Source organism: Aptenodytes forsteri, unplaced genomic scaffold (genome assembly GCF_000699145.1).
Source record: "Aptenodytes forsteri isolate BGI_AS27 unplaced genomic scaffold, ASM69914v1 Scaffold241, whole genome shotgun sequence".
Taxonomy (NCBI): domain Eukaryota; kingdom Metazoa; phylum Chordata; class Aves; order Sphenisciformes; family Spheniscidae; genus Aptenodytes; species Aptenodytes forsteri.
In genome coordinates, this window is record NW_008795252.1 from 4938840 (window position 1) to 4951796 (window position 12957).

General features: G+C 39.4%; 1 protein-coding gene across 1 annotated transcript in view; it reads left to right on the forward strand.

Moving 5' to 3' along the window:
- The window catches only part of PIK3C2G (phosphatidylinositol-4-phosphate 3-kinase catalytic subunit type 2 gamma), a 219113-nt gene that overhangs the window by 47018 nt on the left and 159138 nt on the right, over positions 1-12957 (forward strand). The window contains exon 9 of the mRNA XM_019471996.1: positions 4769-4802. Coding sequence (XP_019327541.1) covers positions 4769-4802 — 34 coding nt within the window. The remainder of the gene's footprint in view (positions 1-4768; positions 4803-12957) is intronic.

A 12957-nucleotide genomic window follows, 5' to 3' on the forward strand; every position in this document is an offset into this window, starting at 1 on the left:
GGGGTGGGGGGGAATAGCTTCCAACTTAGATAAAGTACAGGACCCAAGCAAATAAACTCTAGAACATCAATGTAGCCCTCTGCAGGTCTGGGTTGTAAGTAAATCCCTGCACTATGTTTCTAGAACAGAGGACACTAGAGATCACAGAGCAGACATTGCTGCATGGCTCTCGGCAGAACCAGCTGTGGCCTTCTGGAATTAGTTATACTGGTGCTGTCTCTCTGAAAGTTGGCAAGTATTGTTAAGGACCAAGCTCTAGGATTTTTTGTTGTTGCTCAGAGCTAACTAGCTGATTCACTTAAGTGCCTTCTCTTGCTTCCCTTCTAGGTCATGACTCACTGTAAATCTTGTTTCTATAGCATCCTAAATCTTTGCATGTCCACTTCAGCATCAATTATTAGAAGTCACTATTATGGGTAAATTCCAGCATAAATGGGTCTGTGACAGCACACATTTTATCTGGCATGTTGTTGATTTAAATGGAAATAAGAATATCTCCATTTAAGAAAAGTTCTTCCTGTATATTAGAGGGCAAATACAGTAGAGAAAGAGATAAAAGAAGTAACAAGGTATTCACATGATCTGCTTTTCAGTTAAACCCCAGGCTGTCCTGAGAGGCATCAGGCAGATCAGCACCTTCCCCTTGAGAGAAGTATTTTGTCAACTCAGAATCTTTCTTAAGAGATAAAGAGCTTGGTCCGGTATAAAGATAGAGGACAGTAACAGAAAGTGTTCTCCTTTAGGAAGGAATTAGAGCAGAAGAAATGTATTTGGACTAATTTGTTAAAAGATTTCTTTTGGAGTTAAGAGAAATCTAGTGTATTTTCTCTCTGAGTGTTCAGGTCAGCTCTGTGAACCCAACGTGTAAACTGCCTCCTATGTCTGGCTTATATTTACTGAGTATCCCTGAGTCCATTTTCAGCCCCTTTCTCTCTGAATTCCATCAGAGAGGTGGATACAGTGGTCAAAGAGCCAAATCAGTTCCTATTAGTGTGGCCTGTCCTGAGCAATCAGAAAACCCCACGTCATGCCATGAAGAATAAGATAATGGGGTAAAAAACAAAGAGTACAGGTCATCTTTTTCAAGTCTAAGGTTTCTGTTGATGTTCATGTTTGCTTCTGCTGCTCTTCTGAGTCACTGTCATGCAAATACTGTTTTTATTTTAGAGATGAAGTGGTTGTTAGTAGGTAAATAATTGAATTATGAGCTGTTCTATCCTGTTGTAAAAACAAACAAACAAAAACCCCAAAACAAACAAAAAACCCCCCTGCTCCAAGTGTTCCCATCGCTCATTCTTCAGCATGTGTCCGATTTCCAACTCCACTGTATAGACAGTCTCCAATATATACAGGTTCTGCTGAACCAACTTCCATGTACTTCCTCGCACAGAGGGAGTAATACACTTTCCTTTTTCTGTTTTACCTATTTAAATTATAAGCTCTTCAGAGCAATGAACACCTCTCCTTATCTATATGTACGGTCTCCAGCACAGTAGAGTGCTGGTCCTGGCTGTAATCTCCAGAGGCTAAAAATGATAAGTGGTGGTGATGGTAATGATAATGATGGTGTTTGCTCATCTGTAATGAGCGAAATGATACTGTTCCTGAATACCCTCTTCTGAATGTTAAAAAGACTCTGTCCTGATTGAATATTTTGTCACTAGTCTTAAAATCTTTTTCTGTCCTAATATTCACATAAGAAGCTGCTTGTCTCCACATTTCTCTTGGAGAATACCGACTAGATTGTTGCTCATTTTTAAAAGTTTTGAAGTTATTGAGGTTTTGTTCCCTTAACATTCCCTTTCAGGCTTGGTTAGCTGAACTAGTCTGTCCCTTCAAGCCTTCCTGTAAAGGCTGTCTATGACCTTGACTGACATCCCTTTCCCCCTTACTCTCTTCTTGGTGAAGCAGCCCTGACTAACAACTGACTTGAAACAAATGGAGGGGGGGGGGAAGTCTAAAGAGAAAAAAAAAAAGTAAACCTCTTCCTGTACCAGCAAATGCTGTTGCTGCAGCTTGCTTTTTCCTCCTTTGAGAAATAAGTGCTAAGACAGTTGATTAGACTTCAGCAACCTAGAAAAAGTTCAGTTTTGATTTTATGAAGAACTTTATCTTTCTCAGCAGCAACTGAACTATAAATGTCATAAGAGCAGTAAAATATATTTCTGCATGTTCTGTAACTCGAACACTGTTCCATTTTATGAAAATAGAGATTATACATTATATGCAACTACCTCGTATAGAATAGTATATAAATATAACAAATCAGATTTTATCTATATTTATTAATACTTATACAAAGACAATGGACCATCTCTCCTGTCTGTATCAACATGTGTAGCCAAAATTAGTGCTCAGCAGTTGGATGTTTGATGGAGTACCAACTCCTCCAAACCTTTTTCTGAGTTAAACTCATACTGAAGTGTAGGGGCGTTTTATGTGAATTCTTGGTACTGACAAAATGATTAAATACTGCAATATTAGCGTATCTTGTCAGTCTGTTTGAATTGTTTCGATTATGTTCATCAGCATAGTACCCCCATGACTTTTTGTTAGGTAGAAGAGAGGCTTTTTTCAGACAAGCAGGTAACTTGTACCACAAGTCAAGTGAAATTTTTGAGGCTACCTGTTACATCTCAAGTGCTGCAGCATTATACATCAGGTAAGGGAGAAACACCAGAAGAAAAGTTCTAATTGCTTTTTCACCACGGTTTCCCGATGCTTTAGTGTAATGTATGGTGTGGTTTTGTGTGGAATACCTTTTAACGCATCCATTTGGCAAGCTCCATGTGCACATAATGCCTCAGGGAAACTACTGCTTAGTCCTTCCAGTATAAATTATATAGGGTGCCGGTATATGTTTGTGTATACATATCTGTATGTGTGTGCTTGCATACTTTAAAAAAAAAAAAACAAAATCTCAACGTGCTTCTATTTAATTCTGGTTTTGTGAAAAAAAGAAAAACAAAGAAACTTACTGCCAATCTTCTGTGTTTAATTAAACGGTACTTATTACCTCCTTACTGCCTCCTCACTGCCAGTACTGTGCGTTCCTGGACCCTGGTTAAAAGATTATGAAAGCAACTGGCATCAGTGATAGTTTCTTCTTAACTGATTGCATCTCTTTTAAACGTGATTCATTCAGTCTCTAATCAACCTAACCCTGGGATTTTAAAATCCATTCAGGGGAAACTCTGGGCCTGCTGCACAATTCATTTTTTTTTTTTTTTTTTTTTTTTTACCCCTTCCTTTCTTACAGCAGCTCACAAAAAGTCCTAGGAGATCAAATCCTGCCAGAACAGGCACTAATCCACGATATATTAAATGGGCTACACTATGTTGAAATTATAAGCGCTGTTCCAAAAGGTTGTTTACTTTCCAAAATTTGAGAGAATTGAACAAAGGTCTCTGTTCCCATTTGTCTCACTGCATTATAAAGATTGTGAAAACATATTTCTCAGCCTGGAGGTTGCTTTTCTCCCCTCAAGTAAGCATTTGACTTCTCTTCATATTTACCAGACAAATGCTGGCAGCTCCAAGCTGGGTACCAGAGGGAGAATGTACATCCAGCATTGTACTTCCTATGTCACCTCTGCATGGATTGTAATTTTTAAGAAGCACCTTGCTGAATACATATGTACTAACACGAAGCATCCTCAACCCACTGCAAAGTGATTAATGACTGTAAAGGATAGTAAACCTTTCAGGGACATAAGTTCAAACAGTGCAAGCCCCAGGCAATACTGAAACACAGAATTAACTTGCTAGTCTCTCTGGTCAAGATTTGCACCTCAGTAACTTATTTCTGTGTCACCTTGGTACATGCGAGTCTGATGTCAGAGCCAGGCGAAGACGGGGCAGACTGAGCAGCTGGCAGGGGAAGACACTTGCCTGCACTTGCCTTTGAGCCGAGGCCGGGTCCCATCTGCGGCCCCGTGGCTGCGGGTGCTGCCTGTCCTGCTGAGCTACCTGTTGTGATGGCAGTTTTTCCTGTCTAGACGGGGAGGCCCAGGCAGTGTAGCAATATTTAGTTTTGCCCAGTGTCTGAGAAGGCTGGAGCAAGGTCTGATTGATGGCAGTTATTGAACTTGGCTATTTAATAGAGCAGCTTTTTAAAAAAAAAAAAAAAGTTTAATTAGGCTGGTCTGTTAAGTCTAAATAACTAGCCTGACCTTTCAACAGTCATAAGCACCCAGCAGTTCCTGCTGACAGCAGTGGGATATGAGAGGTGGGAATCCAGATACTGAATTAATGTTAAGCATCAAGAGCTGTGTTTGGGCACCAAGGGCGTAAACACCCCCTAAATCCCTGCTTTTAACTTGGTGTTCCTCAGCTTTGAAAGGATGCTGAGGCTCTGCCTGCTCAGCGTGGTTGTGGGATTCACATATGAATATATAAGGCATGCAAAGGGACGGAGAGGGTATTCTTATCTCTGTTATACCAATGCAGAGGCTGAAAATGTGAACGTACCTCAAATGTTGATAAGTGCTTCTTTGTATCCTGGCATGCCTAAATACTGTCAGAAATCAGGTTCTGAGTGACTTGTCTGAGATGGTAGAGGAAGCAGTTGGAAGAGCTGGAAAGCAGGTCCTGGTACTCTGAATCCCAGTCATGTCTTCTGCCATCATAGAATCATAAAACATTAGGATACATCCTTCCCCTTTCTCACCTTATTTTCCATGAGTGCTACTCCTAAAACCATTATAACTGCTATCTGGTCTTTTCTGAACTAACTGATTACTTTTTCCCTCGGGTTTTGTCTTTATAGAATTCACTTCAAAGTGTGGAAACACCAAACAAAGGTAAAGTGTTATTTTAAAAATATGTTAATTCAAGATGTATTATCAGAAAACACATATTTTGCTATTTGTTTGTATTAATGAACTGTTATAGTTGGCATATTGCAGATGTTTACATATTCAGTCATATTATAAGGTAATTATGACAAGTTAAAATGTAAGTGATCTAAAAATGTAAATAAAACATAGCATTTCCCAAAACTAATCTGGAGATTCAAATATGGAGAGTGAAAGAACTGATTGCAGTTAGCGGTGGTCACAGCAGTTGTCCTTAATCCCAACTTTTTCTGTGGAGAAAAGGGAAAATAAGGAACTTCATGAAAGCCTAAAAAATTATTTTTGTGTATGGCTTTTCTACTCGGCTCCAATAACTTTCATTGCTCCCTCCTTAAGCTTTAGTTCTTTGTTGTCTTTTGTGTAAATAGTGTGTTGTCTTAAATGATATACTGTCATAAGAAGAGTAGGTTATAATTAACAGTAATGGACAAAATCATAGACCCTGCCTTATTTAATTCCTCAGTTAAAATTAGCTTAGACTCATTGGCTAATGCCCAGCACTGTTAGCATTACTGCGGAGCACCTCGCAGACTGAGGGACGTGCAGGAGTCTGTCCTGTCAAGGGTGCCTGTGTCAGGTTCCCGGAGCGGACAGCCACATTGGGGCATGGGTCCTGCTCTACTCCTCTGTGGCCGACCTGCGACATGCAGCTGGGGGTGCTATGCAGATGCTTTCAAAGGGCCCTGCCATCTGAATGTTGGGGTGGGCTAAGGTATGCTCTGGAATGATGGGGTGTCTCCATTTTGTTTGAGGAAAAAAGTGGCCTCCGAGATGCTTTTTTTTTTTCCTCTTTCTTTTTGACTCTATCTGCTTTTCTCGATTGCAGTGTGCTCAGAGAGGCAAAAAGGTGAACCAACCACAAAGATTGCTGCAGCCTTTCAAACACAGAGGTGGTTCAAATGCAGGATTCCAAATGCCAGGCTTGTTGTTTCACCATTATTCAACTTCATGAACAGCAAACAAAGAAACAGCAATTATATTTGTAAGCTACCAGGAAAAGCTAAGCAGCTGGAAGGCCAGGGGAGAACAGGCAGGTGCAGAAGGGAGAAGGTAAACACAGTTTGTAGGCTGCTTCTCCCTTGGATATAGTCATTTATCCCATGAATTTTTTTTAACACTCTTAACGGCAACTAATTGTTGATGATGAAAAGAATGAATAGTTACTAATCAACATCTACCTTAGAAACATCTTCCTCTGCACACTGTTCAGAAAACCTGGCTGGAAAGGATCTAAAACATTCCTCTACTTGAAGATATTTCCAAATTTGGACTTCATTGAACCAGCAGCTTCCTCGAGGAAAATCTGATTTATTGAATAACAGTAAAGGATTCAGATTTTTTACTCTCTGCTTCTCTGTACCTATTTATGCCAGGAAACCTTCAACTGAAGAGTGATGCTTCTCTGTTCTCGGCACACCCTAATTTCATAACAATTGCAGAATCCTTTTACTAGTGTAATATTAGAAACTGCAACTTACCGATTGCTAGTTGGAACTTGCCAGGCCATTAGTCATTCTGTGGAGAAGCCTACATTCAAAGTTGTCCAAGGTAACCAAAATTCAAATTGACCTCTTACGTGCAGTGATGTATATTTCATGTATGTTTTAATGTACCTACATGCCTTACATCTGCACCTATTAAATAAACTCTAAAAGCCAGCAAAATATTTAAAGTTAGGCTAATGAGTGTTAACAGAAGAGTCTAGCTATCATATCAAAGTTGGTGTTAAGAGCTATCGTATCAAAGTTGGTGTTAAGAGCATGTCTGATAAAAACAAAGTGTGAGAGCAATGACCAAAACTGATCTGCTGGAACCTAGGCCTGATCCCCAAGAAGTGGACAAAGCCATTCTGCACATCTTTTCTTTTGGGGATCACAAGCTTTCCTTAGTCCCTATCTTCTCAGTGCTCACCTTCATGATAATGCCATGGGACCTCCCATTCGTTGACCTAGGGGCACTGAGCCTGAGAGGAATCCAGATGATATTTTTACCTGCTGAAGCTAGAAGTAAAAACCAACTAGGTGGCGAGATGTGCATTCCTGCTGAAATGACCTTTGTGTTTCCTTTTCCACCTCATTTGCTTCACGCCCTCTTTTTACTTCATTATGCTTAGCTGGCTAGAGTTGCAGGCATGCAAAAATTTGCAGGCCTGTGACCCAAAAGTACAGTAAAATCACCGCCTTAGCTCAGTGCTGGTAAAATTTTTCCAGATCTTCAGGAAGCTAAAAACCATGTGCTTTGCTTTCTCTAGCAGCACAATTGCAAATGAAGTCAGGATTGACAGCCAAGGAGGAAACAGACTGCATTTCCCACTTGTACTGTTCTTTTCTGTCTCTTATATGTATTCATGTTTATCTTGAAGAAAACAGGATCAAATTTGAACAGCAAAAGAAGAAATCAGTTACTCCAACTAATAATTTCTCTTTCCTCTCCTCTTCCTCCCCCAAGTGATAGTTATTACCCTAAGTATCATAAGAGTTTTGGTTTTCTTCATTATAGCTTCTCTCTACCACAAAAGAGAAAAATATAGAAGATACTATTATAATTAAAGCCTTACTTAATAATTTGTTTAGAAACTGCTTTAATCTTTCTCTTTAATAAAATATTATCAGATGTTTAATATTAGTCATTCACCATGGACTATAAGCAAGTCAAAGACTATATTCCAAATATCTAGCCTTGATTTAGTGTTGCAGTAACTGGCTCTATTAACAGTTTTATCTCTGTAGACCAAACTATTCCATTGCTGTGAACAGAGCAGTACTTATGCATGTTATGCCTAAGTCTGGATCATGTTCTTTTTCCTCTGTATGAAGTCCTTAGAAGATTATATTAATGTTTCAGTACTCAAAGTATATTTTTTTTCTTCTTAAATGTGAGGAACAGTAGGCATTTCTAGACATTAGCACCTTTATGTAGCATCAAGTGTTCCCAGTAAATAAAGAATAAGATTACTCAAGTTAGAGATTTAGTATTGGAGTTTGCTGCTGTGCAATCCAGAGTATGAAAAGACAGGCTGCAAGCTGGTACAAAACTGAGCCTGTGTGTTTCTCAAAAGCTGATGAATGAACGTTCCTACAATGTCTACAGCCTTGCTACTTCAGGCAGGGATTTCACCGGATCAGACATAATAAGCAGCTTTTGGAATTTGATCAGTAGTTCTCTGGGACCCATCCCAGAAAGTCTAGTATGCACCATGAACTGACGATACTGAATCAACAGTCTTTTCCAGCTGAACTGCTGGAGTTGCTATCTTTTCAAGTAAATGCAGAAATCAGATACTTTGATACGTTTAATGAAGTCATCATGACATTTAAGGGTGTAAAGGTTCACTAATTGTGCTTGGGATTTGATAGTTGCTTGTAGACCTGACCATAAAAATATTCACCACAGAAAGTTTCAAAACAAACAAACAAACCACCCAGGAGGAAGAGGAAAAAATGGAAGGTTTTTTGAAGGTTTTCCTATATAAAATGGAAAACTCCACTTCCTTCTTTTCCTAGCACAAAGCCATTATAGTTTTGTTTTGGAAAAATCACTTTTTGTTTTGGAATGTGGAAAAATGTCGAGAGCTTTTTATTGATTGCCTTTCATCTCCGTAAGTGTCTCCTGCATTGTTTTCAAATCTGAGCATGGCTCTTTACCTCTAAGTTATTGCTGTGTTACATCCTGATATGTTGTTCTGAAAGCCAGGGGGGTTTTAACCAAGACCAATTTTTAAATAACTACAACCCCCCAGTTCTCAAAAAAAATTAGACAGAAGTTACCAAGGCCTTGCTACTATATAAAGCATATAGTAGCAGAGACATTTTTGATACCAGGACAGCAGGAGATTTTTAAGTTTCTTTCAAGGGATAATTCATAGGATTCTTCAACTAGTAGGAGGAAACAATGAAGTAAATATTGGTGGTTTGAAACTGTATCTCATCAGCATTTGCATTACAGCCTTTTCATGTTTTGCCTTTTTCTTATTATAATAATGGTCTATTAGCACCTTACCTAAATCTTAAGGGTTTTTTTCCTGGGTACTCTGTGTGTGTGTGTGTATGACCTAAACTGTATTTAGGATCTTGCTCGCTCTTCTCTCTGAAAATAAGTGGGAAAGAACAATATCAAGCTCCTGTTCTCCAAAATATCTTTAAGGTGTCAAAAGGGTCTTAAGCCTTCCTTCCAAATTCTGTTCAACCAGATATCAGTCATGTTTTACAGAGAAAACGTGCCTACAGAGTCAGAGAGAGCGTGTTTAATATGTGTTAAACTGACATCATCTGCTAGTGCAATAACAGCAAAGTACCTACTCTGGCACTAAAATACGTGAATTGTAATACTGGACTGAGAAGAAGAAAGTAAGTGGTTTTCTATAAGGAATATTCTAGTATGTTCCTTCCTAAATCTTGAAAGCACTTGCAGGTATATTCATTAACACTTTTAGGGATTGTGTGGATTGTTCTGTTTCTCACCAAGGGTGAAATTTATTCCTTCAAATTTCATGTACAAGGAACATGTCAGAAATAAGCGTATCTGGCAGCTGTGGTTAAAGTTCACTTCTCTTGGTCTCATCTCATTTCTGCAAGCCTTGCTTCTTCTCACCTTCAGTGAGAAGGTGATGCCAAATAATTTCACACCAGAAATAAATTATGAGGTTTGATTTGTGAGATTATTAATCTTGGTCACAATTCACTTCGCGATGTGGTGTATTCATTGTCTCCTAGATACTGGCTATGCCTGGGACACCTTTCTAGAAAATAAACTCTGGCATAGGTGAAGCTGTGAATCCACTGTAGGAAGTTCATAGCCTGTACTGTGTAAATCAGTGAAACACCATAGTCCTTTCTCATCTAAGATTTATTAATCATAAAAGTCATACAAAGCAGTAAAGTTCTCTGGCTTCATGAATGGGCAATATAATTTCAGCGTACCAAATCCTATTCAGCAGCTCATAAAAATATAGTGAAAAGATGCTGACCAACTCTTGTGAGTAATGGACACTTACAGACTACCCAAGATGTTTGTTTCTAATTTAGTTAATTGCTACTGGGTTTAGTGAGTGAAGATTGGGGGGGAAAAAAAGGCTGACTGGCACAGAAACCATAGAGTCATTTTAAACTGAGAGCTGACAAGAGTAAGAAAATGAATGTAGAAAAAATGCCGCAGCTGCAGACCAGGTCGTACTTGGATATTTGCTTACACCTGTGGAACTCTCTTCCTGAGAAGATCTTCCTTCTGGATCTCCTAATAATTAGATAAATAATGCTGAGGTTTCATTTGTCTCCCTTTGCTGGCAGCTGAACTGATTGCCCCACTGCTGTCTTCACCCCTCAACACGCCATCTTACCAAGAGAGACAGCCTGTAGTCCCCCCCCAGGCCCTGCTTCCAAACTGGCTCTGTTTCTGCATTCAGGCACAGACTGCAAGCCCACAGGTGAAAGGTGGACATTTAAGAGAGAGAGGAAAAAGAACACCACTTCCCAGCTCCCTTCAGCAGGGAGTCTCGTGAACATCATCTGCAACTAGGTGAAGACTGTTAACCTTGCCCTATCTAGCCACATAGATCTTGTAGGGTGGGCAGGTCCGTGACACCCAGGAAACTTTTTTCACTTCACCACTGACAGATTGAAACATGTTATAAATAATTGAGGCAAAAATTGTGCTTTTCCTTGTTTTCCCTCACTTTTGGTGGTTTTTTTGTTTGTCTGTTTTTTATGTATCTGGCATTCAGTTTGTCTTTCAGGTAAATCATGAGAGTCATTTTTCTGCAAACATGGCCAGTGGACAAGATAGCTTGGATATAGCAATAGGCGTCTTGCATCTTATTCACTTCCTTGCCTGGCATGTGTAAATTTTCTATTATGGAAAATATTTACCCTATTGTGTATGTTTCTCCTGACTTTTTTTTTTTTTGTCCAAGGAGTATTCCCTTCTTTCTGTGGCTTAGCTAAATTATAATACACTTCCTTTTGTTCTGGAGACAAAATTTGAAACATTGCCTTACAGCCTAGAATACGGATTGTGTATTTACAGTTTCGGCTGGTGGCCGAAGGGTATGTTTCAACACACAGCAGGAAGTTTACACAGATTCTGAGCTACATTTCACCCTCTTTTGGAGAAAATGCTGAGAAGGTTCCACTCAGCAATCATTGACTTCAATAAGCCAATTTGCATAACTAAGGGCTTTGCTATTACACTACATCTACCTGTCTGCCACTTTGAACAGATTGGAGCCAGGGAGTCTCCTAAGTAGCTGTTTTTCCTTAATGTAAATAGTATGGTGCTCTTCAGATGAAGTAGAAAATACTGGTTCAAATAATAGGCCACTAATGTACTCTTCTGGACCTCTTAAGAATGCTTTTATGTATATGACCATAGGCAATTCCTTGGAGTGTAAAAGAATTCAGTGCAAATTAAACATTTAGTTTGGAAGGTACTAAGTTATTACACATCCAAAAGAACTTGGTATGAGAATAAAATGGTATTCTAGGGAATAAATTCATTAGAGGAAAAGATCTATTTAGAACAATTGTGGTGAAGGATGATAAATGAAGAAAATAGTGAGCAGAAAAAATAAAAAGGTAATTAAAAACAAGTGCTAGACAGAGACGTATACACAAACAGAGTAAAAGGACTGAGTTTTCTTAACCTGTTAGTCCCTAAAATGGTTCATTTTTCATATGTGGAAGATTACAACACAACAAGGTGTAGTATTCTAGCCAGTCCTTCATGAGTGCAATAATTTGCTGCCAGTATTTCCAGTAGCAAACCCCACTGTATGTCAAACTATTTCAATCTTATGTATCTCTCTATTGTTACATAGTTAAAATTTGTCTATTAGAAAATGAAGACTAAAATAATTCCTTTGCACTGTTTGCAATGCATTTTGTGACTCAACAGTTCTGAGTATTTGCTAGTTTAAAGGCAAAAGGTATCAAAGAAGGGGAGTAAAATTCCAGACAAAGGATATGTTTTTTGGAGACATTTCTGTCGGGAAACTGAGATAGCGAAGTCCACTGAATTGTGGTATCTGTATCTGATGTTAGGCAGGATTCCTGCACCTATCCCGAGTATAAAAAGCTAATATAATCAAGTCTCAGGCTTCCTATTCCTGGGAATTTAGTTTTTTTTCAATAGACGCTATTAGACAGCTAATAGATGGCTGCCAAATACAGTGGCCAGACAAGTTTAGGGAGTATGTCAGAAACTGTAACAGGTGATGAGAGTATGTTCATAGAATCATAGAATCATTGAGGTTGGAAAAGACCTCTAAGATCATCGAGTCCAACCGTCAACCCAACACCACCATGCCCACTAAACCATGTCCCTAAGCACCTCATCTACTCGTCTTTTAAATACGTCCAGGGATGGGGACTCAACCACTTCCCTGGGCAGCCTGGTCCAATGTTTCACCACTCTTTCAGTAAAGAAATTTTTCCTTACATCCAATCTAAACCTCCCCTGGCGCAACTTGAGGCCATTTCCTCTCGTCCTATCGCTAGTTACTTGGGAGAAGAGACCAACACCCACCTCGCTACAACCTCCTTTCAGGTAGTTGTAGAGAGCGATGAGGTCTCCCCTCAGCCTCCTTTTCTCCAGGCTAAACAGTCCCAGTTCCCTCAGCCGCTCCTCATAAGACTTGTTCTCGATCATATAGGAACCCATGAGTTAGAAGGGGGGAAAAAAAGGAGAATTTGGGGTACTCCTCTTGGAAGACAAATCATCCTGATCTTGGACTGATACAATGTACTCTGACACGTTCTCTCTCAGCCTGTCCCTTGCCTGAGAAATGAGTGCTTGTACCAGCTCTCTTCACTTGATGGAGGCTGCCAGGACTGGGGATTTTAATTTACACTGGCAATCAGGCAATCCTCTTGCTGCTCCAAAAACACAGAGAGAGGGAAGATGGATAAAAGCCAGTATTTGCAGAAAAAGAGCACTGCAGAGCTGAAGCCAGAGGAAATAACATAAATAAAGGTGTGATATAAATGAGGGTACAGCCTGCATTTCATATATATCCGTACAGATATGTATTTCAGTGTCCATCGTTGTGTAATGTAAAACCAATCCACGACTATCTGAATGCTGACTATGTCTGATTGTGGCTGGGGTT